The sequence below is a fragment of the Symphalangus syndactylus genome, chromosome 1 (genome assembly GCF_028878055.3).
Source record: "Symphalangus syndactylus isolate Jambi chromosome 1, NHGRI_mSymSyn1-v2.1_pri, whole genome shotgun sequence".
Classification (NCBI taxonomy): domain Eukaryota; kingdom Metazoa; phylum Chordata; class Mammalia; order Primates; family Hylobatidae; genus Symphalangus; species Symphalangus syndactylus.
Genome location: NC_072423.2, coordinates 114,253,074 through 114,280,331, shown reverse-complemented (window position 1 = coordinate 114,280,331; position 27,258 = coordinate 114,253,074). Strand labels below are relative to the sequence as shown.

General features: G+C 48.1%; 1 protein-coding gene across 2 annotated transcripts; it reads right to left on the bottom strand.

The window, feature by feature from the left end:
- Positions 1–442: 442 nt before the first annotated feature.
- LOC129490993 (probable threonine protease PRSS50) lies at positions 443–25,722 on the bottom strand. Of its 2 annotated transcripts, none has more exons than XM_055294617.2 (6): positions 25,593–25,722; positions 6,210–6,410; positions 4,317–4,479; positions 2,962–3,245; positions 1,227–1,393; positions 443–808 (listed from the first exon to the last, which is right to left on the bottom strand). In XM_055294617.2, exons 1-6 carry the CDS (start codon positions 25,672–25,674, stop codon positions 572–574), a joined length of 1,134 nt encoding a protein of 377 aa, XP_055150592.1. In that variant the 5' UTR covers positions 25,675–25,722; the 3' UTR covers positions 443–571. The 2 variants fall into 2 exon arrangements, with proteins under 2 accessions (XP_055150592.1, XP_055150582.1); XM_055294607.2 differs by lacking the exon at positions 25,593–25,722 and adding an exon at positions 6,492–6,642.
- Positions 25,723–27,258: the final 1,536 nt, after the last annotated feature.

Sequence of the window (27,258 nt, the reverse complement as noted above, 5' to 3'; positions counted from 1 at the left end):
TCACTGTCTCCAGACAGGAGACAGAGATAGAGGGTCAAAGTTCACTATGGCTCTTTGGGGCAATGAAAGGCTGTGTTCTAGCCTCTTGCCAGAAATCAGCCAAAGTCAAGGAAAGCCCGACTCCCACAGTTATCACAGAAATAGCACCCACTTTCCAGCCCAGACAGCTGCACCCCAGCTGGGTCCTGGCAGCCCCAGCTTCAGCCTGGGCGGTATGTTCCAGGCCCCTCGATCATCTGACCCTAATATCACCCCTTCACACCCCCTCCACCTTCTGCGGGAGCCACCCCGAACCTTTGAATGGGGGCAGATCCTGGAGGCTCTGCAATTTTCAGTGTAAACTGCCTGGAGTTCCCCACCTCACCCTCATCTGGTTCACCTGTGGACTCCCAACAGAGCAGGCCCAGGAAACGCGGGGCCTCTGAAGCCGGGGAAGAAGGAGGCATGGAAAACAGTAATGTTTAATTGAGCACCTCGTCTCCACCCTGACTCTCAGGGCTGTGAGAGCTACACCCGCAGCAACCTGGGTACGGAGGCAAGGGGGCCCACAAGTGAGGGAGGGCACACGGAGTCAGAGGGCAGCAAGGAGGCTGAGGGGCAGTGGGAGTGCCAGGAGCAGGGCCCTGGATGGGGCTGGCAAGGCCAGGGCCTGCCCATTGAGGCAGTCCCAGATCCAGTGTTGGTAGGAGGAGACCTGTAGGTAGATGGGTGGGGCCTCGCCCTTCTGGCAGCCTGCACCCCAGCTCACCAATCCCACCAGGTACCACGTGCCCTCCATGGAGCAGACCAAGGGCTCTCCAGTTAGCTCCTGCGGGAAGGGTTGGGGGAGTAAGGGTCAGGGAGGCCAGGCAAGGCCAGAGACGACCCAGCTCCAGGACAGGCAGGATGTCCTCACACCACACCTCCACAGCCCCCCAGTGCCAACATAGGTGAGAAGTGCTCCAGACCCAGGAGATCTTCCTCAAAAGGTTTCATCCCCCACCTCTTAACACCCACCCTCCCTCTCCCCATGGACCCCCAACTCCTCTCATCTCCAACAGCCACCCGCATTCCCAGCCCCTATCTGTTTCCTCCCAGTCTCCCCCCACATCCTCCATCCCCATACCCCAGAGTCCTGCCCACCCCCTTCCCTTCCCCTACCCATCCTCCACCCTTCCCCTCTCCCTCCCCAGATGCCTCTCCCCCAGGTGCCCCTGAAGGTGAGGGAGTGAGGAGAGGCCGCTCACGTAGCAGAACTGCTCCCTGCGGGTGTCCTCCGCACACATCATCTGGGACTTGATGATCCGAACCAGAGTGGGGATTTTGGTGAAGTTGTGGTAGAAGTTGTCACACTCTTTGCTGTTCAGGATGATGACTTCCTTCTCCTGAATGGTCCGGAACTGAGGCCACATGCCTGTGGGACAGGGCCCCATTTAGGCGCGGCCACTCACCACTGCCCATTGCCTCATCTCTCCACTGTTCCCCACGTCCCACCTTTTCTGCTTTAGCCACACACCCCTGCTCTTGTTCTAGCCCGTACCCATCTAGGGCCCTCAACACAGAGCCCCCAGAGCAGACTGCCCCCAACCCAGCCTTGCTGGGCCTGCTCTCGCTTCCTGCAGCGCCCAGGCCACTGGGGCCCCTCACACCACCTCCACCACACTCGGCCTCTCGGCTTTTGCCACTCCTTCCCTCCTGAGGGCCTGCCAAGCCTCTCAGGTCCCAAACCTTCTCTTCAAGCATCCCTTCCTCCACAGGCCTCTTCCCTGCTGAGCCTTCCCAGACCCCTCCATGGAGGCCAGGCACTGCTTCTTCCTCCTGCCTCCCTGACTAGTGTGTCCCTGTCCCTGGCCTAAGCTCCTGGGAGACAGGAGACAGGCCACAGCAGGGATGACAAAGTAACCCCCAGGTCCTCCCACATGGGCTGAAGTCCCCTTGAGCTGTTTTGAGAGTAAGTTCGTTCCTTCAGGCCACAGGGAAGGGCATCTCTCTTATGGGCTGGGGACCCCCTGAAGGAAGTGGACAGTTCTAGGGTCCCCTGGATGTTCCTGAGAGAACACACCTGCTCTCTGGGCCTTGCTCCTGAATTGGGATGACAAGGAGTTGAGGCCCAGTGAGGGGAGGGGAAACCATGAGCTCCAGGTGCAGATGGTCCCAAGCCAGCCATGTGGGCCTTCTGGGCAGCATTTTACAGCACAGAAGACTGCTCCCCCCACAGCTGCTCCCCCCAGCAGCTAAGGCTGCTGCCAGGCCCGGCATGAGGCCCCGAGGCTCGAGCTCAGGGCTGGGGGCTGCAGGGCTGGGTCAGGGGTACACAGAGCTAAGGCCAGTGGGCTAGAGGGTGCAGGAAAGAGAGCTGGAGTCTGGGCCCCTCTTGGGAATCAGAGTATGTTTAAGAAGCCAAGGGGGACCTCGGGCTGTTCTGGTGGCCCCTTCTATGCCCAGCTGTGCTGGGAGGTCTCAGGGCCCCAGGAGATCACAGCAGGGGACTTCTGCCTGCTGACCATAATAGCACCAGCTTCTTTGCAGCTTCCTCTTCTACCATTTCCCACTACGGGCACCTAAAAGAAGCATCTCTGACCAGAAGACAAAGGCCCAAATAGCACCTAGGGGAGGGAAGATGCACAAAGGGAAGATGCAGGTGCTCTGCTGCAAGCTGCCGATGCCTGGGCAGTGGGTGTGGACTGTGAGGTATTACTCTGTGCCTGTCTGCCTTCAAGGAAGTTCCGTTTACATGCCCTGGCCTGGCTCAGGATTCAGAGGCAATTGGGGTCCCCTGAGGCTGGAGCAGCAGTGAGGTGTTCCCTGCGAGATCCTCAAGGGGAAGGAGACCTCAGAGATGACAGCCTGGCAGGAAGGTCCCGGGAGCGGCAGGCTCCCTGGGGAAGGTGCCTCAGAAACATCCATCTGTGGTGGCACCCTGGCCTGCATCCACGTCCTTTCTCACAGCACCTGCCCTGGTCTGCGGAGGCTTTGACTCACCGTCAGCCTTGGGAAGCCCCCAGCCCGTCACAGTGCAGAGGGAATGGTCCTTCAACACATAGTCTGTGCCAGGCAGGCAGATGGGCTGCACGTACTTGCTGTACTTGAGTTCCTGCTCGAGCTTGAGGAGGCCGATGTCGTTGGCCTGGCCCACCCAGGACCAGAACCGCTGGGCCCGGTACCTGCTATGCATGATGACCTGGAGCACTGGCACATCAGAGGCGGTCTGCGTCATCTGGTCAATCCATGGACTCCCCACCCTCACTGAGTAGATCACATCACGCCTAGGGGGGCCGTGAGGGGAGGCCATGATCAGCTCCAGGCCCCCTGCCCCAGCCTCCAGCCTGGGCCTTCCCCCAGTCTGCTGCCCTCCCAGAAGATCCAGGAGGGGCCACCCACCCGCTTCAAGCCCCTGAGCCTACTCCTCACCACAGACATGAACAGGGCCCTGCACACTCACTGTGTGGTCCAGTCCTCACGACCTTTCATTTTATGGAGGGGGAAACTGAGGCTCAGAGAAGCCCAAGGAACCACTCAGGGCTGCATAGCTAGGAGGCAGTGGAAGGGATGCGGACCCAGTTTTCTCTGGTTCCAAACTCTACTCTCAGTCCATGGCATGGACTCTTTCACCCCATGCTGTGCCCTGGAGGAGGCAATTCCACTCCTTCCAGCTCCATGGAATGCGCCATGGCCTGGCTGTCTAGCTGCGCACCCCTAGGGTACCCCTTGGAGTCTGTATGTTGGCCCTTAGGCCTGGAACACATTTCACTCGTCAGCTCTCACAGCCAGCACTCCTGGCCCCAAAACATCAGAACACTCCCTCTTTTGTCCCCACACCAACCAGGCACCCTTGTGAGCATCTATCTTCCTTTCTGTCTCCCCCACCAAGCTGGAAGGAATGATCCATCCCTCCTCTTCCCCCAGTGTCCAGGCCAGGGCCTTGCTCAAAGAAGTGTCAGAGACGGTTGATTGAAGGGAGGAACAAGGATGTGGGTGCAAAGGGGGTGAAATGAAGGAACTAGGAGCTTCTTCCCATGGAGAGGAGGCATGAGGCCAGACAAATGGCTTCTGAGCTTGCATTTCCCATCTGCGGAATGACTGCACGGGACTGAGAGGCCAGGCGAGGGGAGCGAACGGTGGGACACTGAAAAGACTGGAGCCGTGAAGGAATTTTTAGGACTCAGCCTCCACCTGCTTGGAGCCCAGGTGAGGCTGGGGCTGGGACTGTGGGGCTCTGCAGAGCACATAGCTGCCACTGCTGCCACCACTGCCAGAACGGCTGGCAGGGAGGGGGTGACTGGGCCCACAGCAGCTCCAAATGCCTCTCCACCCACCCAACCTCGGCCTTGACTCACCGGATCAGGCAGTGGGCCACAGTCAGCACCCACTGGGAGGCAATGATGGTGCCAGCACAGACGTGTGTGCCATTGGCCCGCACGCTGACCATCCAGGGCCACCGCCGAGCCACGGCTTCTGGGTCCCTGAGGGTGGGGTCCTGCTCGTAGGAAAAGCCACAGACTGAGGAGGAAGGTGAGAGCTTGATGAGGGATGGATCTTTCCCTGTCCCTCCCCTCCCCCAGCCTGACCTCCTGCCTCTCCATCCTCTGTCCTGCACCCATCCAGGGGTGCTCCCTTTTCACCTGTCACCATGGAATCATGCTGTCCACATGTGGACTGGAGTCTCATGCCTCAGAAGGGTCCAAGCACTGCCCAGATATCTGTCTCCCTGTTCCCACAGCCCGGGCCCTAGAGCATCCCCAGCCTACCAGCCCAGTGTACCACCGGCCCCTCTGCCGTCACCAACACACTCTCAGCTCCAATCAGATCCTTCACTAACTTGTTCTCATTTCCACCTAGTTCCACCCTCACCATGTCCCCTACTTCAGCCAAGGCAGAGGTCTCTCCCTCCTCTGGGAACCCCTTTCTGTGGCTCAATGAGAGGAAAGTGGATGCCCCAACAGAAAAATGGGCATAGCCCAAGGAGGAAATCCCAGTAGCCAATGGCCACAGAAGCTGCTCCGCCCTTAGTCTGCAGGGAAATGCAGACTGCTTCTTCTTTCCTCTTCTCTCTTCCCTCTTCCTCCTCCTCTGATGAGGTCTTGCTCTGTCACCCAGGCTGGAGTGCAGTGGTATGATCATTGTTCACTGTAACCTCAAACTTCTAGGCTCAAATGATCTTCCCACCTCAATCTCCTGAATAGCTGGGACTACAGGCACACACCACCACACCCAGCTAATTTTTTTATTTTTTAATTTTTTGGAGAGATAGAGTCCCACTATGTTGCCCAGGCTGGTCTCAAACTCCTGACCTCAAGTGATCTTACTGCCTCAGCCTCCAAAAGCACTGGGATTATAGGCATGACCCACTACCTCCAGCCTGGAAATGCAGATTTCAATCACGATGAGATTCTGCTGTGTACCACCCACCTGGCAAAAACGCAACATCTGTGACACCGAGTGTCAGTGAGGATTATCACCCAGAATGCCTACCCACGGTTGGTGGGAGTGCTCACTGCTGCAGCTGCTTTGGAAAACAGTTTCTCTAGATTGAAGATGCACATATCCAACATCCTAGGAGTCCCATTCTTAGTGTTTTCCAAATGGATTCGCAGATTGTAAACGTAAGTGGGCCGTGACCGGCCTTTTTAAAGGATAACATAGACAAGAAAACATCGGCATGCACAACACAGGGTACGGAAGTCCTGTCTGGGTGACTTTCTGTGGCAGTTAAATGCTATTTGCTGACTCCCAGTCTTACGTCGGTCTGTTAAACATGCCTGAAAGCCACTGGGCAAGAGAACGTCTTACGTGTGCACCCTGGAGACACCACAAGAAGGCTCACACAGCCTGGCCCTGAAAGCTGTGCTGGAGATCCCAGAGGTCCCTGGCTGGGAGCCTGGGTCAGAGGCACGATGGGTCAGGGCCTGGAGCAGGGTGAGAGGCCACGTGCCCCACAGCCAGCTCAGGCGGGGCGGGAACACACAGCCGGCCCCAGGCCCCTCTGACTTTCCTGCCCCCTACCTCAGCAGGAGGGGAGGCCTGTGAGGACAAGACACCCAGAGCTCTGGGCCTCCAGACGGGACCAGGCCTGGCCCACAGGTGTTTAGTGCTCAATGAACACCTGTAGAAGGAGGTGCTCCTCTGTCCTGCTCGCCCCCGTCTCTTCTGCTCCCCTAGCCCCAGCCAAGGTCCTTAAGACTCCTCTGTCACCCTCCTTGCCCCACGGAGTCTACACTCCTGGTACTCACAGTGGTATGGGTCGACTTTGCCTTCAGAAACTGGGGATTGGGTCTCCATGGTGGTCGAGGGCGGTGTCTGGGTGGTCGGGGCCTGCCGGAGAAGGCGAGGCCGGCTGGAAGGACAGGTGGCCTTGGGGACACACTGGACGCTCTGGTCGGCGGGATCAGCAGTGGACAGTGCCCCCGGGGCTTCCCCTGCGCCCCAGCAATCTGCGGGGGACGCCGAGCAGATTAGAGGTGGAAGGCGAGGGCCTCGTCAGGCGGGTGGGGTAGGGATTGGAAGGGACTCACCTGCAGGCCTCAGCAACAGCAGCAGCAGCAGCAGGGCACCGGCGCGGGAGGGGGCAGATGTCCGGGGGCGCTGCCCGCGGGCCAGGCTCTGGCACCAGGGACCCATCCCAAGGTGGCAGCCGACTGCGTCTCTCCGAAACGCGTTCCCAGTGCCGCCCCCACGACGGCGCCCCCTGTTGGCCGCATGCCGCGGCCTCTGGTGAGCTGGGTGGGGATGCTCCTAGTGCCCCGCCTGCGTGGCGCCCCCCAGGGGCCACCGGCCACGGCGCTCCCGGTGTCTGAGCTGCAAGGGTGCCCCTAGTGACAGCCCTCCCTTATACCTCCCGGGCTGGGTACGCCCCGGCTGACCTCCCTCCTTGGCCCCTCCCTCTCCTCACTCCGCTGGTCTAAGCAGTCTCCTGGAGTCCCTCAACTTAACCTCGGCCGATTCTCAGACCTTCTTACCCCTGCAGCCCATTGCCCTGGACTGGCTCATGGTGTCACCCCTCCCGCAGTGAGATGAAGACCAAACCTCAGGGGCTGGCATCCAGGATCTCCAAGTGACCCTACTTTCCCTCCAGCCCCTCCAGTGGGGCTTTGCCCAAGGAACTGAAATTAAGCAGATAGATGTGTTTTAAATAATGATTTTGAAAGACTGCTTCATTCTAAGCAACTACACCCCACCCCCACCCCATTCAGCAGATGCCCTTGCCCCACAGATCCATCTGCTTAGGAAAGAGCGCGCAGGCAAAGGGTCCCTCCACAGAGGAACACTGGTGCTTACCATTGCGCCACTGTGGGATGAGGAGGTCACTTTGCACGTTACAATTTGGGGAACACATTGATGGTTCAGTGACACAGGAGGGTAATACATTTAAAAAGCCATGTGGGGTACTCAAAGCTGTTGGAAAATTCTAGCCTAATAGAAGATAAGGTGATCCAGCATTGTGGCATGCACCTGTCCCAGCTACTCTCAGCTACTCAGGAAGCTGAGGCAGAAGGATCACTTGAGCCCAGGAGTTCAAGTCCAGCCTGGGCAACATAGCACCCCCATCTCTACAAGAAAATAATTTTTTCTAAGATATGGTGAAAGTTAAATCAAGCCAGGATATTCTAACATGTGTCCAGGCTTGTGGTCTTGGGATACACACTTGAGCTGGCCAATCCATGCTCCAATCTCTGAAAAGACAGTAAATCACACCCTTCAGGTGCCCTGAGGGATGGGGGTGGGTGGTTGCTCAGCACCTGAGGACCATCAGGTCTGAGCAGCCCCTCATTCCTCACACAGGGGCAAGGCTCTGTCCTCAGCCTGGTTACCTCCAGCTAGCCTTGCTCATGCTGCAGAGTCTAATGGAGGTCATCAAGGCAGCTCAGGAGCTCAGGGCACAGTCATCTCACACATTCATTACCCAGGCAGGCACTCTGCCCTATCCCCACATCACCTACCTCTGCCAGAGAGAGAGGAGGAATTGGTCAGGCTCTGCAGACCCATGGAAGGATATGAAGGGTTGGGAGAAGCTAGTGGGTTCTGAAACACGGTCCATGATTGTGGGTCTGTGATCTGGCCATGGTGAGTTACTTGGGAAGAGGCCAGGCCTCGCAGGAAGGCCTGAGGGAAAGTGTCTGTCACATACCCAGGGGAGGGTCATGGGGACCTGGGGATTACTGGAGTGCTGGGATGACTAAGAAGGAGCTGCAGTCCCACATTTGGAAGAAGAGGGAGGGGAACAGTCTGCCAGGGTCACACAACAAGCACAAGACAGACACGACATAAAGCTATCAGAAAAGGCTCAGCTTGAGAGAACAGCCAGGACTGCTTGGGGTTTAGGAAGGTTGTGAAGGGCTCTGGCCGAAGTCAGGAAGCGAGATGATCACTTGAGTGGCTCAAAGTTCAAAAGCATCTTCATTGAACAACAGAAAGTAACAATGGCTCTTGGACCCTGCCCCTCACTCTGCCCTGCCATCCTGTGCAACCTCTCATCTCCACTTCTGAGGGTAGAACAGAGGGGAGGGAGAAGCAGCCTCCGGGAGGGACTGTCCTTGAAACACCGCTCACAGGAGCCACAGGGAGCCCAAGGAGCCCAGCAGAATGTAGCCAGTGAGGAAAACTGGGCTCAGGAAGGCAGGGCCAGCCCTACTGACGAACTTCATGTCAGCAACCTCAGTCTTGATCCACTGGTTGAAGTGGGCAGTGCTGGTGTAGATACCTGGGAAGTGGCGCTGGCCACAACTAAAGCTCCAGCTCACCACTCCTATCTGAATCCAGGTCTTGTTCATTTGGCAGACAAGGGAGCTGCCAGAGTCAACCTGTAGAGAAAAGGAGAGAGGGCATAAGGATGGCAGCAGGAGGGCATCCCCGGCCTGAGCCCGCCCCTCAGGATGAGCTCTGTGACACGTAAGCTCTGCACTGGACCACGCCAGCCTCTGTCTTCATTTTCCTGCTAACTCTGACCCTAACCCCCCATCCCCTCCTCTGCTTTCCCCTTAAATCCTGGTGGTCTTTTTCTTTCCTGAAATCCTGCTTGCAGAGTGAGCTGTTTGAAATGCAAACCAGTTCTCCTCTTTTTGTGCAAACATGGGTTTACAGATAAGAATACTATTTACAATGACATACAACAAAAGGTCATAGCTGTTATTGCCGCTGATAGTGGGTTTCTTATGATTTTTTAAAACTTTCTTTACACTCTTCTGTAATGTCAGAAAATTTTATAAATCAGAAAAACCACTCAATTATATTTATTTTTAAAACATAATGCACACCAAGATTTACAGGACATAATCTAATGAAGAATGCAAAAGACTTTTAAGGAAAAAATAAACTGTGCCTAAGAACATAAAAAAAGACCTACATCAATGTACAGATATACTGTTGTTCAAAGCTGAAATAACTTAAAACAACGTGAAAATGTCAATTCTCAGCATTTGGCTTCCTGCAGTATGGAAGACAAGATACCCTAACCAAACTTATTGCTAAAGATACCTACAAATGTGAGACTTTTTTTAAATTATGATTTTAAATGCATAGGTAAGCTAGCAAGAAAATAAAGAATCTGTTCAGAGTCCAAAACCTAAATGAGGGTTAGAATATAGAGGTCAGTAGAGCCCAGAAGACAGCTTTTGTCCCAAGGCCCTTTGTCAAACCCAGCAAAACTGAGCTTCAGTTTTCATAGCCTTGTTCATGGGTTCAGGAGACAAAAGACAAAACCGAGGGCCTAACTAAGGGGAGGAGCCTCAGAGTAGACCCCTGCAAAAAGTTATGCCTTCAGAAAATGACCACACCCTCACAGTGAGGGTGAACCGGAAACACTCTCGTATGAACTCACAACATGACTTCACGCTGTCTGGGTGGTTCAAAAAACCTGAACCAAGGATGGAGGTGGTTTAAAGTGGTGCTGGGATATTCACAATAGCAAAGACACGGAATTAGCCTAAATGCCCAACAATGATAGACTGGATAAAGAACATGTGGTACATATATACCATGGAATACTATGCAGTCATAAAAAAGAACATGATCATGTCCTTTGCAGGGACATGGTTGCAGCTGGAGGCTATTATCCTTAGCAACCTAGTGCAGGAACAGAAAACCAAACACCACATGTTCTCACTTGTAAGTGGGAGCTAAATGATGAGAACTCATAAACACAAAGAAGGGAACAGACACTGGAGCCTACTTGATGGGGGAGGGTAGGAGGAGGGAGAGGATCAAGAAAAACAACTAATAGGTACTAGGCTCAAAACTTGGGTGATGAAATAATCTGTACAACAAAGCCCCATGACACAAGTTTACCTGTGTAACAAAGCTGCCCTTGTACCCCTGAACTTAAAAGTTAAAAATAAGTAAATAAATAAAGTGATGCTGGGTTGGTCATACCTGCAGGCACCTGGCTGAAGCAAACGTAGATTCTGTCTGGAGGAGCCTGTCTTTCAAGCCACACCTCAGAGTAGTCCTACAATTAACACTCTAAGGAGCATGTCTTCGCTCCTCAAAACATTGCACACCACACAAGGAAGTTGAGGCACCATGAGCAAATGTCAGCCAGCAAAATAACTGGGAGCAGTCAGAGCCTTTGAGGCTTGAGATACAGGAACGGCCACAGGGAAAGTTTAACATGCCCATGAGGGCACTCTTTCACAGGCTTGCTGGTGGTATGTGGATGTTGCTAATGTTATTCTTTATTCTCCATATATGTTTTATAAATATCCTTTTGTCTATTCAATACAGAGTAAAAGCAATTTAAAATCATAACAATGTCAATTCTCCTTACATTAGTCTCTCAAAGCAATTACAATTAAAACACCAGCAGGGTTTTCTCAGGAACTTGACAATCTGATTCTAAAATTGATATTGAAGGATAATAGTCCTTAAATTCTAGGATGGTTTTGAGAAAGGAGAGAAAATTGGAGAGTCAGGTTGGGGGCAGATTTGACCTACCAGATAGTTACACATATTTTAAAGCTATAATTATAGAAATATAATTAAAGATGAGAAAGCTATAATTATAGAAATAGTGGGGTACTGGCATAGAAACAAAAAAAAAATAGCCCAGTGGGGGCCGGGAGAGCCCGTAACCTGATGCCTACCCAGGAGGACACTTGACACATGTTACACAAAGCATCACGTCTGCGGGAAATGAGGGCTCTGCGGTAGATGGTGGCAACATTGGCTCACCAGAAGGAGAAAAGCGAAGTTGTATCCTACCGTAACAAAACTTCAGAGGAATTAAAACTCTGAATGTGAAAAGTAAAAATGATAAAGCTAATTAAAACATATAAGACCAGCACAGTGGCTCACACCTGTAATCCCAACCCTCTGGGAGGCCAAGGTGGGAGGATCACTCGAGCCCAGGAGTTCAAGACCAGCCTGGTCAACATAGTGAGACCCTGTCTTCACAAAAATAAAATTAGCCAGGCATGGTGGCACACACCTTAGTCCCAGCTACCCTGGAGGCTAAGGCGGGAGGATCACTTGAGCCCAGGATTTCCAGGCTGTAGTGAGCCATGATCATGCCACTGCCCTCTAGCCTGGGCAACAGAGCCAGACCCTGTCTCTAAAATAAAAAATAAAACCAAAACCAAAATGCATATAGGACCATGTTTTTATGACTTGAGATGAAGCCTATTTTTAAAAATAAGATTCAAAACCCACAAACTGGTGGGTGCAGTGGCTCATCCCAGCACTTTGGGAGACTGGGGTGGGAGGATCTCTTGAGCCCAGGAGTTCAAGATCAGGCTAGGCAGCATCGTGACACCCCATGACTACAAAAAATTTAAAAATTAGTTCCAGCTACTCAGGAGGCTGAGGTGGGAGGATCGCTTGAGCCCAGGAGGTTGAGGCTGCAGTGAACCATACCATGCCACTGCGCTCTAGCCTGGGTAACAGAGCAAGACTCTGTCTCAAAAAAGCAAAACAAAAACAAGCAAACAAAACAAAACTCACAAACCTGAAGAAATGTGTTAGGCTTGATTACATCAAAACTAAGGCTATCTGTTCACTAAAGGATACCAAATCTCAATGAAGACTGATGAATTAAGATAGGGCTCTGCCTAAAACAAACCAGAGGTCAATGTTGAACATATCTAAGGACCTCTTGAAAATAACAAGCGGGCCGGGCGCGGTAGCTCACGCCTGTAATCCCAGCACTTTGGGAGGCCGAGACGGGTGGATCACGAGGTCAGGAGATCGAGACCATTCTGGCTAACACGGTGAAACCCCGTCTCTACTAAAAATACAAAAAATTAGCCGGACGTGGTGGCGGGCGCCTGTAGTCCCAGCTACTCGGGAGGCTGAGGCAGGAGAATGGCGTGAACCCGGGAGGCGGAGCTTGCAGTGAGCCAAGATCGCCCCACTGCACTCTAGCCTGGGCGACAGAGCGAGACTCCATCTCAAAAAAAAAATAAGAAAAGAAAATAACAAGCAGAGTGAGTTGGGGAGATGTGAGGCTTCCACAGCCTCACCATGGAGATTACACCAGGCCAGCTTCCTGATCTGGCAGGGCAGGGAACCCCATCCCCAGGAGCACCAGAGAGTGGGGGGCTCCTGAAGTAAGGTTTAAATTTAAATAAAAACTTCAAATGGCACAAGGCACTTCATAACTGAAAGTGACTAAAAATTATGAACTCTGCCCAAAATGATGTTTGGGGAAGGAAGGAAAATTTGACATAGGATATGTGGGGGCAATTATTTGAAAGAATACAACCATTTAATGTGAATACCTTAACAAATTCAGATGCCTCAGTAAACAATTACAGGAGGAGATATGCAGCACAATATAATTTATGCCAATTAAAACACACACAGCAACACTACGCATTCTTCAAAGACATACATCTTTAATTTCACTTTATTATCATTATGATGATGATTATTTGAGATGGAGTCTTGCTCTGTCAAGCAGGCTGGAGTGCAGTGGCGCGATCTCGGCTCACTGCAGCCTCCACCTCCTGGGTTCAAGCAATTCTCCTGTCTCAGCCTCCCGAATAACTGGGACTACAGGCACGTGCCACCAAGCCTAGCTAATTTTTGTATTTTTAGTAGAGATGGGGTTTTGCCATGTTGGCCAGGCTGGTCTCGAACTCCTGACCTCAGGTGATCCACCCACCTTGGCCTCCCAAAGTGCTGGGATTACAGGCCTAAGCCACCGCGCCTGGCCTAATTACACATATTAGACAGATTTGAGTTGATGTTCTTTTTGGGGGAAGGGCAAATGGAAGATGAAGGAGAAAATGATGCCAGTGATAATCACACCAGCAAGGGTAGTGTGAGGGCCCTTGCCTGAGATAGGACTGATGGGACTCTAGGGGCCCAGAGAAAGTAAGAACATGAGAAAAGAAGAGAGAGAGAGAGATCCACTGTAGGTAAGCATCCTCTCACCTCAGTGAAATAAAACCAGAATTCAGTAACAAAATGTGAGTCACTCCACCAACAGGAAAAAATAACTTTCAAAATGTTAAAGTAAAAACAAAATCTACAATTAGAATGTAGAGTAAAGAGAGCATCACGTATTGCACAGGATGTGGGCCTAAACTGGGCACAGATTGTCCTGGTCTAAAGTACTTTTAATATCAAGCAAGAGAGAATAAAAATAAATTATTTGTTATTATCATCAATTATCATTGCACATTCAGCTCAAGACACGTGAAAAGGAATTAATAAAGACAAAAAGAGGATAGTTCATGTGTTACAAAGCAGAAAAATCATAGACTTGAGAAATAAAAATCAATAGCTTATTCTTAAAAGACAACAAGGCTGGGCACAGTGGCTCACGTCTGTAATCCCAGCACTTTGGGAGACTAAGGCAGGAGGATTACTTGAGCTCAGGAGTTCCAAACCAGCCTGGGCAAAACATAGTGAAATCCTGTCTCTACAAAAATTTTAAAAAATTAGCTGGGCATAGTGGCACACGCCTGTAGTCCCAGCTTCTCAGGAGGCTGAGGCAGAAGGATCGCTTGAGGCCATGAGTTCAAGGTAACAGTGAGCTATGATCACACCACTGCACTCCAGCCTGGGCAACAGAGTGAGACCCTGTTTCAAACAAAACAACAAGAAGAACAACAAAACAGATAAGCACCTTGTGACTCTTACCAAGAAAAACAGAAAGAGAAGGAAAAATGGAAACACTTCATGGTTTGAGTAGAAAAGAAACTAGAACACATCCAGGGAAAATATACTTTCTCAGAATCTCAAGACTACCGTTTTTCCTCTTTGTGGATTTACACTCTGGATGAAATGACCTTTTTCTATGAAACAGAAATCATTTAAACAAATTTAAAGAGTGACAGAAAGCCCGACAAGTCCAACAACTATGGGCAAAACAACTTAAAATATTCCCCAAGAGCAACCACTCAAAGGAAAACAGGCTTATGTGGTTTCATAGGCAACTGCTATCCAGCGTTCAAGGAGGAGATAATTTGTGTTATTTCAAATGTTCCAGAACATGAACAAATATTTTTCAAGTGAAGCATCGTCCTGATACTATCACTTGACAAAGGGGTGCCTTTCTCTCTACATACCTTAAAGTGGAGCCCAGCGCCCCTGGAGGAAAAAGTAAAAAGGTTGCGTGCATTGTGCTGTGTGGATCGTGCCACGTGGTACCATTTGTTCCCCAGGGCCCAGACCTTTCTTAACCCCAGTGTTATCCATGTCTGGCCCAGAGCCCAGCATACGGTGTCTGCTGAATGAATAAATAAATTAAAGTGTGCTCTGGCAAAAAGATATTATGAATCTGAATCCAACAGATGAATGAAACAAAAGTACACCATAAGCAGGGAGGAATGATCTTGGAATGCAGGGCTCATGGACATGAGGAATCTGTTTAGGGAACAGACTCTGCACCCCGAGTTAGAGCAGAGAGTCAGAAAACACATGTATAAAGGAGAACGTTCTTTCCTGAAATCAAATGCTGTGGTCAAACAGAAAGGAATGGCTCTCCCCTCAACAGATGACAGGCCAAATCAGCACCATGGCATGCTTCAGTGTGAAGTGTAAGAAGCACTTCCATCAAAGTGGGCAGCAAGAGAAAACACAGCTATGACTCTAGGTTGTTTTGGGGAGAGAGGGGGACTCAAAACAATAAAAAAGTAAAACTCAAATAAAAGAGGTGAAATCATTACTAATTACAACTCACATGAGTGTAGGCCTAGAAAGCTCAAGAGTTCACTAAAAATTCTTAGATATAATAAGAGTCAAGCAAGTTGAAGTCCCAGATGTCTTCAACAAGAGGGGGAGTCTGGAGGATGGAAATGAAGAAAGCAAAAATGCAGGAAGTCTCTGGCCCCCTGCTAAGGAGGCGGTAGACACTGATTAACTACGTGATAATTCAATTTTAAATATATATGTGGAAAATACGAGGTGACCAATAGCAGAAGGAAATGTATATACATAACTTCTAAACCGCTAGAGGATAAAAGTAGAGTGAAGAAAAAAAAATCAAACCAAAATGTAAGGTGCGGGAACAAAAAAAAATCCCCAGTCTTCTTGGTAAATAGATTAAGGAACAATCTCTCAGATGTGTTGAAAAAAATAGCATCCAGCTTTGTATTGTTTACAAGAGATACATCTAAAACTGACACATTGTCTCATGGGAAATAATAATTTTTCTGGAATACGGTTCTGAATATTTGCAATTACACAAGAAAAAGAAATAAGAGGAAGACTTACAGGATTTTATTTTAGGAAACAATGCTCAGCTTTCTAAATGTGTTTTCTGACTGTATGCTCTAACTCAATGTGCACTCAGTTCCCTGAACAGATTCCTCACGTCATGCACATACACATTGGCAGGTGATGTGTCTGTGGTCCACTCAATTGAAGAGAATTAGCTAGGTCCAGGAAGGTTGCTTATTACAAAGTAAATACACAAAAATCTAAAATAAAAAAAAAACAGAAAATACAACAAAAGAAAATATACCAGGCCAGGCACAGTGGCTCAGGCCTGTAATCCCAGCACTTTGGGAGGCTGAGGAGGGTGGATCACCTGAGGTCAGGAGTTCGAGACCAGCCTGACCAACATGGTGAAACCCCATCTCTAATAAAAATACCAAAAATTAGCCGGGCGTGGTGGTGCACATCTGTAATCCCAGGTACTTGGGAGACTGAAACAGGAGAATGGCGTGAACCCAGGAGTCGGAGGTTGCAGTGAGCCAAGATCATGCCACTGCACTCTAGCCTGGGGCCACAGAACGAGACTCTGTTTGAAAATAATTAATTCATTAAAAATATACATACACCACTCACAATAAGGACATAATATATAACATTTAGGAATAGACTCAGGAAGCAGCATGCAGTAACTACGTGGAGAAAGCTACAAACTCCTGCTCTATAGACATAAAGAAGTAGTGCAAAATAGAAAGTCTTTATTTCCCGAAAAGGATCTATTAATTTCCACCAAAATCTCCATGCGATTTTCTTTCTGACAACTTTATTCTAAGACTGTGAAAAGGAACGTGGGAGAACAGCAGGTAAATTCGTTAAAAGATGGAGAATGAAAGAGGACTTGCATTACCACATAAAAAAGAATTCTAAAGCTACAATAATTTTCAGAGTGGTGGCAGCAAAGAGATGTAAATGGTAGGAAGACACCAAAATAGGGTGGGAATTTAGAATACAATAAAGGGGGCATTTCTGATTCATAGCCAAAAAAACAAGTATTCAACAAAATATTTTTATATAACAGGCTACACATTTGGAGAAAAATAATACTGAATTTCCTCTCTCAATCATCCAGATGAATCAAAATGTAAAGTATTTAAAGAAAAGAATTAGAAAATGATGAGTAAATAATTTTATAATCTTAGGATAGGAAAGGTATTTCGTTGTTGTTGTTGTTGTTGTTGTTGTTGTTGTTTGAGTCTTGCTCTGTCGCCCAGGCTGGAGTGCAGTGGTGCACTCGGCTCACTGCAAGCTCTGCCTCCCAGGTTCAGGCCATTCTCCTGCCTCAGCCTCCCGAGTAGCTGGGACTACAGGCGCCCGCCACCACGCCCAGTTAATATTTTGGGGAGATTTTTAGTAGACACGGGGTTTCACCGTGTTAGCCAGGATGGTCTCGATCTCCTGACCTCGTGATCCGCCCACCTTGGCCTCCCAAAGTGCTGGGATTACAGTAGTGAGCCACTGCGCCCGGCCAAGATAGGAAAAAAAAGCCTAAAATCATGGAGGAAAATAATGATAGATGTAAACACATAAAAATTTTACATAACCTTATGGGAAAAAAAACCTACACCAGAAAAAAAGGGTAAATGAGGTACAAATAGGGTAAAATATTGTAAAGCATTTTACAATGGGTTAAAACTTCCAGTAACTCAAAGTTTGGGGGTAAATTTGTATTCTGAAATAATTTGAGACTTTCAGAAAAGTTGCAAGTATAATATTTTACCCAGATTCACTAATTTTGATGTTTTACCATATATTTTATATTATGTCTCCAAATGTATGTATACATATACACATATATATATAAATGCTTATGAGCCATTTGAAATTAAGCTGAAAAAGACACAATGCTCCTTTACCACTAGTTACTACAGAATAGAATATCCAGAGTTTTTATAAATCAACAAAAACAAAAGTAGTTTAATAGAAGAACATGGGCAAAGGACATGGAAAAGTGTAAATGGTACATTAAACGAAGCAAGCATTTTATTTGGACTTCCTTTGTTCTTTTAAAATTGATTTAGAAGGCGAGTTTTTTCCTTGACCCCGGGTAAAAACTTGGGCAGAACCAGAACATTTTGCCCACTGTGGTTAATGTAATCGTAATCGCCATGATTATACCAAGTGTCATATGAACATCTCACTTCAGAAATCAGAATATTCATTTCCATATAATAATCACAATGTTAGACTTGATTTAAAGTAAAACTTCTCCCCATTGCCATCAGGGCTTTGGCAAGTAGGAGGCTTCCCTCCCTGTAGCTTCCACTCTTCCTACCCCATCTTACTAACCTGATCTTCCTAACCTGCCAAGGTAACAGCAGCAGAGTGAGAGGGAAAGAACTGCCTTAACCGCCCCCACCCCTCCCCTCCAGGCCACTGTGAGCTCTCTGAGCCTGCAGAGGTTTAGAGCTGACTCTCCCTCTACCTCGAGGGGTACGCATCAGGCTTTCTGAGTGAGCCTGTGGGTACCACTCCCAGTAGACTTGCAGTGTGGAACAGGCATCCCCAGCCTGCTCATCCCTGTCCCCTTAAAGGGAGAAAGGTGAGCTCATAGATGCAGTTCTCTCCAGAGAAATTCTCCTCACAAAATCACCTCCAACCCTACCCTCTGGACCCTTTGATACAGACCTGTAGCCAAATATCAGTCACACAACTCTCTTTGAATTCTGATACTTACTGTATTTTGATATCTTTATTGAAACTTCCTACTTACCCTATTAAACAAGCAATTTACAGAATTTCTCAACGTCATGAAATAACAACAAAAATATGATATAAGTTTTAGTCTACCAAAAGGACAAAAGTTAAAATAAAAATAATACCTAGTTCTGGTGATGATGCAGAAAAAGTCATTTATCTACTGTTGGTGTTAATATAAATGGATCAAATCTTTGGGAGGCTAATTTGCAAATATCTATTGAAATTTTAAATATATATACAACTGATTTTGTAATTACACTTCTAAAAAATTATTGTAGCTAAATGTTTGAACAAATGTGAAAAGGTATTCAATTTTTTTTATTCTGGCATAGTAAAAAATATATATAAATGAACCCAAATATCTGTCAATAGAAGAATGGTTAAGTAGATTGTGGCATAGCCATATGAGAAAATTATTATCCAAGGAAGATGGAATATATTTATATGTATAGACCTAGAAAGGAGTCCAAGATATATTTTAAGTAAAAATTTAAAAGTTGGAGATAAAATTATGTAACAGTCCTTTATTAAAAATCATAACCAGAGGCCGGGCATGGTGGCTTACATCTGTAATCCCAGCACTTTTGGAGGCCGAGGTGGGTGGATCACCTGAGGTCAGGAGTTCGAGACCAGCCTGACCAACATGGTGAAACCCTACCTCTACTAAAAATACAAATTAGCTGGGTGTGGTGGCACATGCCTGTAATCCCAGCTACTTGGGAGGCTGAGGCAGGAGAATCACTTGAACCCAGGAGGCGGAAGTGCAGTGAGCTGAGATCACGCCATTGCACTCCATCCTGGGCAACAAGGGCAAAACTCCGTCTCAAAAAAAAAAATCAAAACCAGAAAAAAAAAAAAACTAATGTAGAATTTTATATGTATAGAAAGAAGTGTTAGGAATATAAACCAAACAATTTAGTGTAGAAATTTCTAGGTAGTTTGATTATAGGAAAGTCTCATTTTCTAATTTTGCACTTATGTATTACTTTTTAAACAAAATGTGTGCATTTTTTTCAAAATCACAGAACATATTTTAAAATAAACTAGTGATGATGGAATCACAACAGTGAAAATTTAAGAGATGAATTTAAAGTTCAAATCAAAACTGATTTTATGATCGTAAATGCTTTAAACACAAAACTAGAAGGAGTAAACCTTCTCAGCATATTCCATATAATTGATACCACTTTAGAACTAATTTTAAGACCAGGAAACTGGGCTGGAAATCAATAACAACAAAAAAACCATGCATAGGTCAAAATAAAATCAAAATAGAAACTTTATAAAATATTGTGGCATGAAACTAAAGCCATACTTAGAGGGAAATATGTAGCCTCAAAAATTTGTATTGAGAAGGAAGAAAGAACGAAAATAAATAATGTAAGTGTCCAATTGAAAAAAACTATCCCTTGTGTTTACACAACCTTGATATATGAGAGAGGTAGTGACAGCCAGTGCAGGAAATGACTTTTTCAATAAATAGCATTAGGAAAATTGGTGGTCCACATGAGAAGATAAATAAAAATAGATTCCTATCTTACACCATTCCCAAAATGAATGCCACATGGTTTCAACACATGAAAACCATAATTTCCAAATTCTGAGGAAAAAAATATAGGAGAATGTCTTTATGACCTTGGGAAAAGGAATGATTAAATAAGACACAAAAAGCATAAATCAGAGACGTGATATATTTGACTAAAATAAAACCTAAATTGCTGTTCAGCAAAGTACAATACAAAAAAAAAAATAAAAAGATAAATGGAAAACTGGGAGAAGATTTTGCAATATACACAATGAACATAGAATTTGTATCCGGAATATTAAAAAATAAAAAAAGGAAAAAGGAAAACAATAGTAAAATGTCCAAAGTATATGAATAAGTGATTCATAGAAGAGGAATCACAAATAGTGAATTAACATATGAAGTGCACAAACACATTAGTAACTGGGGACATGCACATTACAACCGCAACGGGTACTATTTCCCATCCATTGGAATGGAAAACATTTTATAGTCTGACAATACCAAACGCTGGCAAGAAATGGAGAAGGAACTCTCAAATACTGATGTTAGAATATAAATTACTACGATCACTTTGGAAAACAATTTGACCATGACTATTAAAGATGAAGATAAATACAGCCTATGACCCAGCACTCCTGTGCAGATACATTTTGCTGAGAAATTGTGGAACATGTAAATAGGGAGATGTGTGTGAGAATACTTAGAGCAGCAGCAGAGTTTGTGATATGAAAAAATTGGAAACTCCCTCAATGTTAATAAACAAGAGCTTGGGTAAATTGTGGCATATTCACAAAAGAGAATATTGTAGAGCAGTTAATGTATAAAACCTGCATATATCCATATGAATAAATCTCAAAACCAATGTTGAACAGAAGGTGCAAGTGGCAGGTGGCAGAAGTATTCATTCTATGCTTGCAGAATGAATGTAAAACACTTATGCAAAACAAGTTCTGCCCGCACATGGCCCACATCTGGGCATGTAGCTGATGCTCAGAAGTGGTAAACTAACCTGAGAAGGACTGCCATCGCAACCTTCATTGTGGACAGGGACAAGAGTATTTCACCCTTATTTTACAGGCTAAATGGAAGCCCAGGGGAAGGAGATTTTTTCTTTTCTTTTCTTTTCTTATTTTACTTTAAGTTTCGGATACATGTGCAGAACGTGCAGGTTTGTTACATACGTATAGTATGCCATGGTGGTTTGCTGCACCTATCAACCCATGATCTAGGTTTTAAGCCCTACATGCATTAGATATTTGTCCTAATGCTCTCCCTCCCCTTTCCCCCTACCCTCCGACAGACCTTGGTGTGTGTTGTTCCCCTCCCTGTGTCCATGTGTTCTCATTGTGCAACTCCCACTTATGAGTAAGAACATACGGTGGTTAGGTTTTCTGTTCCTGTGTTAGTTTGCTGAAGATCATGGCTTCCAGCTTTATCCATGTCCCTGCAAAGGACATAATCTCATTCTTTTTATGGCTGCATAGTATTCCATGGTGCATATGTATTACATTTTCTTTATCCAGTCTATCATTGATGGAGCTATTTGGGTTGGTTCTATGTCTTTGCTATTGTAAATAGTGCTGCAATAAACATACATGTGCATGTGTCTCTTTTTTTTTTTTTTTTTTTTTTTGAGACAGAGTCTCACTCTGTCACCCAGGCTGGAGTAAAGTAGCACAGTCTCGGCTCACTGCAACCTCCACCTCTTGGGTTCAAGCGATTCTCCTTCCTCAGCCTCCCAAGTAGCTGGAACTACAGGTGCATGCCACCATGCCCAGCTAATTTTTGTATTTTTAGTAGAAACAGAGTTTCACCATGTGTGCCAGGCTGGTCTCCATCTCTTGACCTTGTGATCTGCCTACCTTGGCCTCCCAAGCATGTGTCTTTATAGTAGAATGATTTTTATTCCTTTGGGTATATACCCAGTAATGGGATTGCTGGATCAAATGGTATTTTAAAAGTCAAGAAACAGTAGATACTGGCGAAGCTGTGGAGAAATAGGAACAATTTTACACTGTTGGTGGGAAAGTAAATTAGTTCAACCATTGCAGAAGACAGCGTGGCGATTCCTCAAGGATCTAGAACCAGGAGGTTTTCATAAGGGGTCCCAGTGCCGTGTGAAAAGAAAACGCATGACTCATGAAAGCCTTCTCCTGCCCCAGTCCACAAGCTCCGCACCTGACAAGTGTCCAAGCCCCATTCAGAACGGGCACACAGCACATCATTCCCGATGAAGCTCTTCTTGTCCTTCAAGAAGAGGAATTGGTACTGCTGTTTGCAGATGTCATTGTTCACGATCCTGACAGCCATCTCATGAAGACTGTAGGGGGTACTTGGGGTCACTGAGGAAACAGAGAGCCAGCCTTGTCATCCCCTCAGCTTTTCGGCCATCCCCATCACAGAGCTGTCCACATTTGCTAAGGTGGGAGGGAGGGCCATTTCCTGGGATGGTGATTGATAAAGGCCCCAGCCCACAGCCTAACTTTTGAAACAGCCCAGCTCATTAACAAAGACTACACAAAAGTGTCCCAAGGGGCTTGGAGTGATATCCAGGCACCAAAGGACAAGGAGGACAAGAGGGGATTTCTCCAGGAATTCAGGTTCTATAAGAGTGAAGAGCTCAGCTCTGCCCCATGGCCACCGGCAAGGTGCCAAGACCCTAGAGAGGCCCCCACAAAGCCTCCCAGATTCTAGGACCCAAGGAGAGCACCAACAGGGGCCAGACCCCTCCAGGGGGTACCTCAGGATAACCAGTACACAAGATGGATAGAGAAGCCTCAATACCTCAGTATGTCCTGAGATCGTGGCCCTCATGCCACTAATGGGTACTCCATTAATAACCAAGAATTCACTTCCTGCCATGCTGCAGGGTAAGCACTTGGCATTTCATTTAACTTCACTTTGGGAACTGAGATCCATGCAGGTCACATGTGTCTTTTACACTAGAGCACTGGGTATATCTTTGTATCAAGAGGTCAGGAAATGTTTGCTGCCTGAGTGAATGAGTGAATAAAGGAATGAATGAAGGAGCCCGTGATGGGGCTGTGTTCCGAAGAGGCGAGTGTCTTGTAATCTCTGCCAGCCTTCACTCACCTTTTTTCCCTATAGTTCCCCAGCCGATTACCCAGCACATGCTTCCAATGGATGGCTTGAATTTGATGTTAGGGAGGCAGACAGGCTGGACGAAGGGGGACCACGAGATGGAGTCCCTGAGCTTTAGGAGGGCAATGTCCTGAGACTGCTGAAATCCTTATGAATCACCATGCGAGTGAGCGGGAGCTGAGTGCCGTTTTCTGGGAGCTGGTGGACTCCCACCATCACGGAGTACAGGCTGGGGTCCTTGGATCTGCAGGACCATGGGTAGGAGGCAGGTCGCCAATGGTAAGGCCATAAGTAAGGGAGGAGATGGGCCCTGAGCTCAGGACCACCCAGCCAGACCCCCTGCTCCCAGATCCCTAGATTCACCAGGGACCCCTGAGGCCAGAAAGTAAAGTCCCCAGCTCCCGCTGACTGACCTCTGCAAGCAGTGTGCAGCTGTGAGGACCCACTGGTGGTGGATGAGGGAGCCGCTGCAGATGTACGTGCCCAGGAACAGGATGCTCACCTGCCATGGCCACTTGCCTACCTCTACCAGCTTCCCCTACCACCCTGCAGGACACGTTGGTCTGACCGCAGGCCCGGAGCCAGGGCCCTGAGGAAAGAGGATCTCAGGCAGCAAAGGGCAGCCCTCACACCCCTGGACACAGATTTGAGACAGACAGAGCCGCCTTCCAGCCCTGTCATAAGCAGCCACTTACACATGCACATGTGAGAAGGGGCTTTTCCCACTGCCTCAAAACTGGCAACCAGCCGGGCACGGTGGCTCACACCTATAATCGCAGCACTTTGGGAGGCCAAGGTGGGTGGATCACTTGAGGTCAGGAGTTCAAGACCAGCCTGGCCAACATGATGAAACCCCATCTCTACTAAAAATACAAAAATTAGCCTGGCATAGTGGCATGTGCCTGTAATCCCAGCTACTCTCGGGAGGCTGAGGCAGAAGAATCGCTTGAACCTGGGAGGTGGAGGTTGCAGTGAGCCGAGATCATGCCACTGCACTCCAGCCTGGGTGATGGAGCCAGACTCTATCTCAAAAAAAAAAAAAAGGCAACCAAAGGCCAGGGTCAGCAGGTACCCCATATTCTAGAGTTCCCAAACAATGAGGACCAGACAACTCCTCCTGGGCTTGTTATAAGCCATCACCCAGGACTCATCCTTGCCAATAGTTTACACAAACAGATGGTTGGGGGAGAGAAGCAGAAGAGAGAATCACCACAGGGGTGAGCTGTCAGCCAGGGGATAGGTGATGTGGCACAAGTCGGCCACGCTGCCTGTCCCCAGTGAAGAGTAATGTCACACTGCACTGCTCCAGGGGCCACCCATGCCCCTGGAGGTGCAGTCCATGTGATCGTGTAGGGAAGTGAATAGAGATGTGCGTCCATTCCCTCCTTGACTCTCACTGGCTCCAGCAGCAGGGGTGAGAAGAGAGCAGGCTGCACTGAACCAGGTATGAGATGGAGATTTTAAACGGGCCCAGTCTGGATTGCTACAGGTATTTACTAACTAAACATCATAAAGGATAACAAAGGGAGAAAGTCACACCAGTAATCACAGAGCTTTGGAAAGCCCAGGAGGGAGGATGGCTTGAGGCCAGGAGTTCAAGGCCAGCCTGAGCAACATAGCGAGATCTTATTTCTACAAAAGCAGAATTAATCAGGTGTGGTGGCACACAACTGTAGTCCCAGCTACTCAGGAGACTGAGGCGGGAGGATCACTTGAGCCCAGGAGTTCAAGGCTGCAGTGAACTAGGATTGCACCCTCCATTCTAGCCTGGGCGACAGAGCAAGACCCTGTCTCTAAAAAAATTTTAATCTTTTTTTTTTTTAAATATGGAACACTTCACGAATGTGCATGTCATCCTCTTTTCACTCCCAAAGAGTCTATTGAACACAGGTATTGAATTCTGCTACAGCACTCGCAAACCACTGAAGCTCTGTGAGTCTCAATTTCCCACTGTGAAATGGGATGCTGGTGAAGCTCACCTCACAGGGTGTTGCAACCACACTCAGTCTCAGCCACGCTGATACAGAGTGGGCACTAAGCCTCACTCCCTCATCATCGCAAGATGGGGTCTCCTATGACTGTGCCTCCCAAACAAGCTCACTCATTCCATGGGTGTTAGTGTTAGTCTGTTCTTTTTTTTTTTTTTCTTTTTTGAGATGGAGTCTCACTTTGTTGCCCAGGCTGGTGTGCGGTGGTGTGATCTCAGCTCACTGCAACCTCTACTTCCCAGGTTCAAGCTGTTTTCGTGCTTTCAACCTCCTGAGTAACTGGGATTACAGATGTGCACCCCCATGCCCAGATAATTTTTGTATTTTTAGTAGAGACAGGGTTTTGCCATGTTGGGCAGGCTAGTCTCAAGTGATCTGCCCTCCTTGGCCTCCCACAGTGCTGGGATTACAGGCATGAGCCACTGTGCCCACTGTGTTCCCCCATTTTTAATAAGGCTCTTCCCTCCTGTCATGGTCACCCTGGAAATTGGAACTGCCCTGACACCATTTGGGTACCCAGTCTGCTGAGGATGTACCACCCACCAGGACATGGACACACCAAGGCCCTTCAGGCATGAGGACAACCCGACACAGGCACCCGACAAACAGACCCCTCCAGCCTCCGTCCCATGTCCCTGAAGCCTTACCTTCAATATACGGCTGATAATCTAATCTGGCAGAAGAAAGTGGAGGTGTAAGGCCTTGAAGATCCCCCAGCCCACAGGCCATGGCAAGCGGGTATCTATTCCTCAATGCTCCTTCTAACGGGATGTGGAGGCAGAAGGGGTGGGGCACCTCCACTATGCCAAGATTCTAGAACTCATGGTTTGTGTGTTCATGACTGTGGGGAGTAGGCATCTGCCCAAGGTTGGGGGCCTACCTGGCTGTGGCAGTCACAGGACTCTGAGAAGGAGGCAGTGTGGTCATGGCAAGGCCCTGCCCGGGCCACAAGGTGATGCTGCTGTCAGGAACCTCCCTGGAGTGGTACTCCTCGTGCTTGGCCCGTGACAGTGCCTTCTGGGCCCAGCTCTCTGCAGTGTGCCCTATGTCCAGCCTTGGCCTTGATGGTGCCCCTGGTGTGTAGTTCTGAGCCTGTGACAGTACGATGTGCCTGGCTCGTGACAGTGCCTGGTGCCTGGCCCATGAAGCACCCTAGTGCCCAGCCCAGGTTCCTTTGTGAACCCCCTCTCATGCCTCCCTGGAGGTGTGGAAACTGAGGCACTGAGAGGGCGATAACTAGTTCTTATAGTATGTGATGTGATTGAGGTGGAACTGGAGGTTTCTTTTTTCCCTCAGGGTCTGTATTTTCTTTACTTTTCTTTTCTTTTTTTTTTTTTTTTTTTTTTCAGACAGGGTCTCACTCTGTCACCACCCTGGAGTGTGATGGTGGTGAGATCATAGCTCATTGCAGCCTCCACCTCCCAGGCTCAAGCAATCCTCCTACCTCAGCCTCCCAAGTAGCTAGGACCACAGGTGTGCACCATCATGCCTGGCTAATTTTTTTAAAATTTTTTGAGAGACAAGGTCTCATTGTGCTGCCCAGGCTGGTCTCAAGCTCCATGGATTACAGGCATGAACCACTGTGCCCAGCCCAGGGTCTGTATTTTCAAAGGAAAGAGCTCCTGGGTTGAGGAAATCTAGATATGTTTAACCTGGGAGGGTGGCTTCCTGAGAGGAAGCCACTTGCAGACTTGGGCCTTCACAAATCAGCAGAATGAATGACATCTGGGGACACCTCGTCACCACTCCCCCAAGGTCTCCCCTCCCAAGGATCCCAGGCTCCTCACACTGTCCACGCAGGAAGCTCCTGCTCCACCCTGCAGCCAATGCTGCCAAAGACATGGAGTGACGAGGTTGTTCACACTGCTGGGGAGATAAACTGACATGACCACTATAAAGGACTGTTTGGAATCATTTAGCAGAGCAGAAAGTGTGCCGACCCCACAACCCACAGTTCCACTCCTGGCTTCATGCCCTAGAAACTGCACAGCTGCAGCAGAACAGGCGCAAGAGACTGTTCACTAGCAGCGCTCCTGGGAAGAGTCCCAGCTGGAAACTACCCAACTGCCATCCAAGGTGCAACAGCTACACAGAATCTTCAGCAGCGGTGAGAATGGATGAGCTGCTGCTACACCTAGCTGGAAGGTGACGCTCATAACCCTATTCTGAGTGAAAGAATTCAGATACAAAAGTCAGATACAGTCTGTGTACTGTATGAAATTAAAAAACAGGCAAAACAAACTAATTTTAGGGCTATATGGTAGAAAATCAAGGAAATTATTATCTGTACAATCAGATTCCCTCCAGGGGGAA

Coding starts and splice junctions, on each gene's coding strand:
- LOC129490993 (XM_055294607.2), bottom strand. CDS start 6,597: ATGGGTCCCTGGTGCCAGAGCCTGGCCCGCGGGCAGCGCCCCCGGACA. Junction 4,480..6,209: donor CAAAGTCGACCCATACCACT/GTGAGTACCAGG, acceptor CTTCCTCCTCAG/TCTGTGGCTTTTCCTACGAG. Junction 809..1,226: donor GCAGGGAGCAGTTCTGCTAC/GTGAGCGGCCTC, acceptor CCCTTCCCGCAG/GAGCTAACTGGAGAGCCCTT.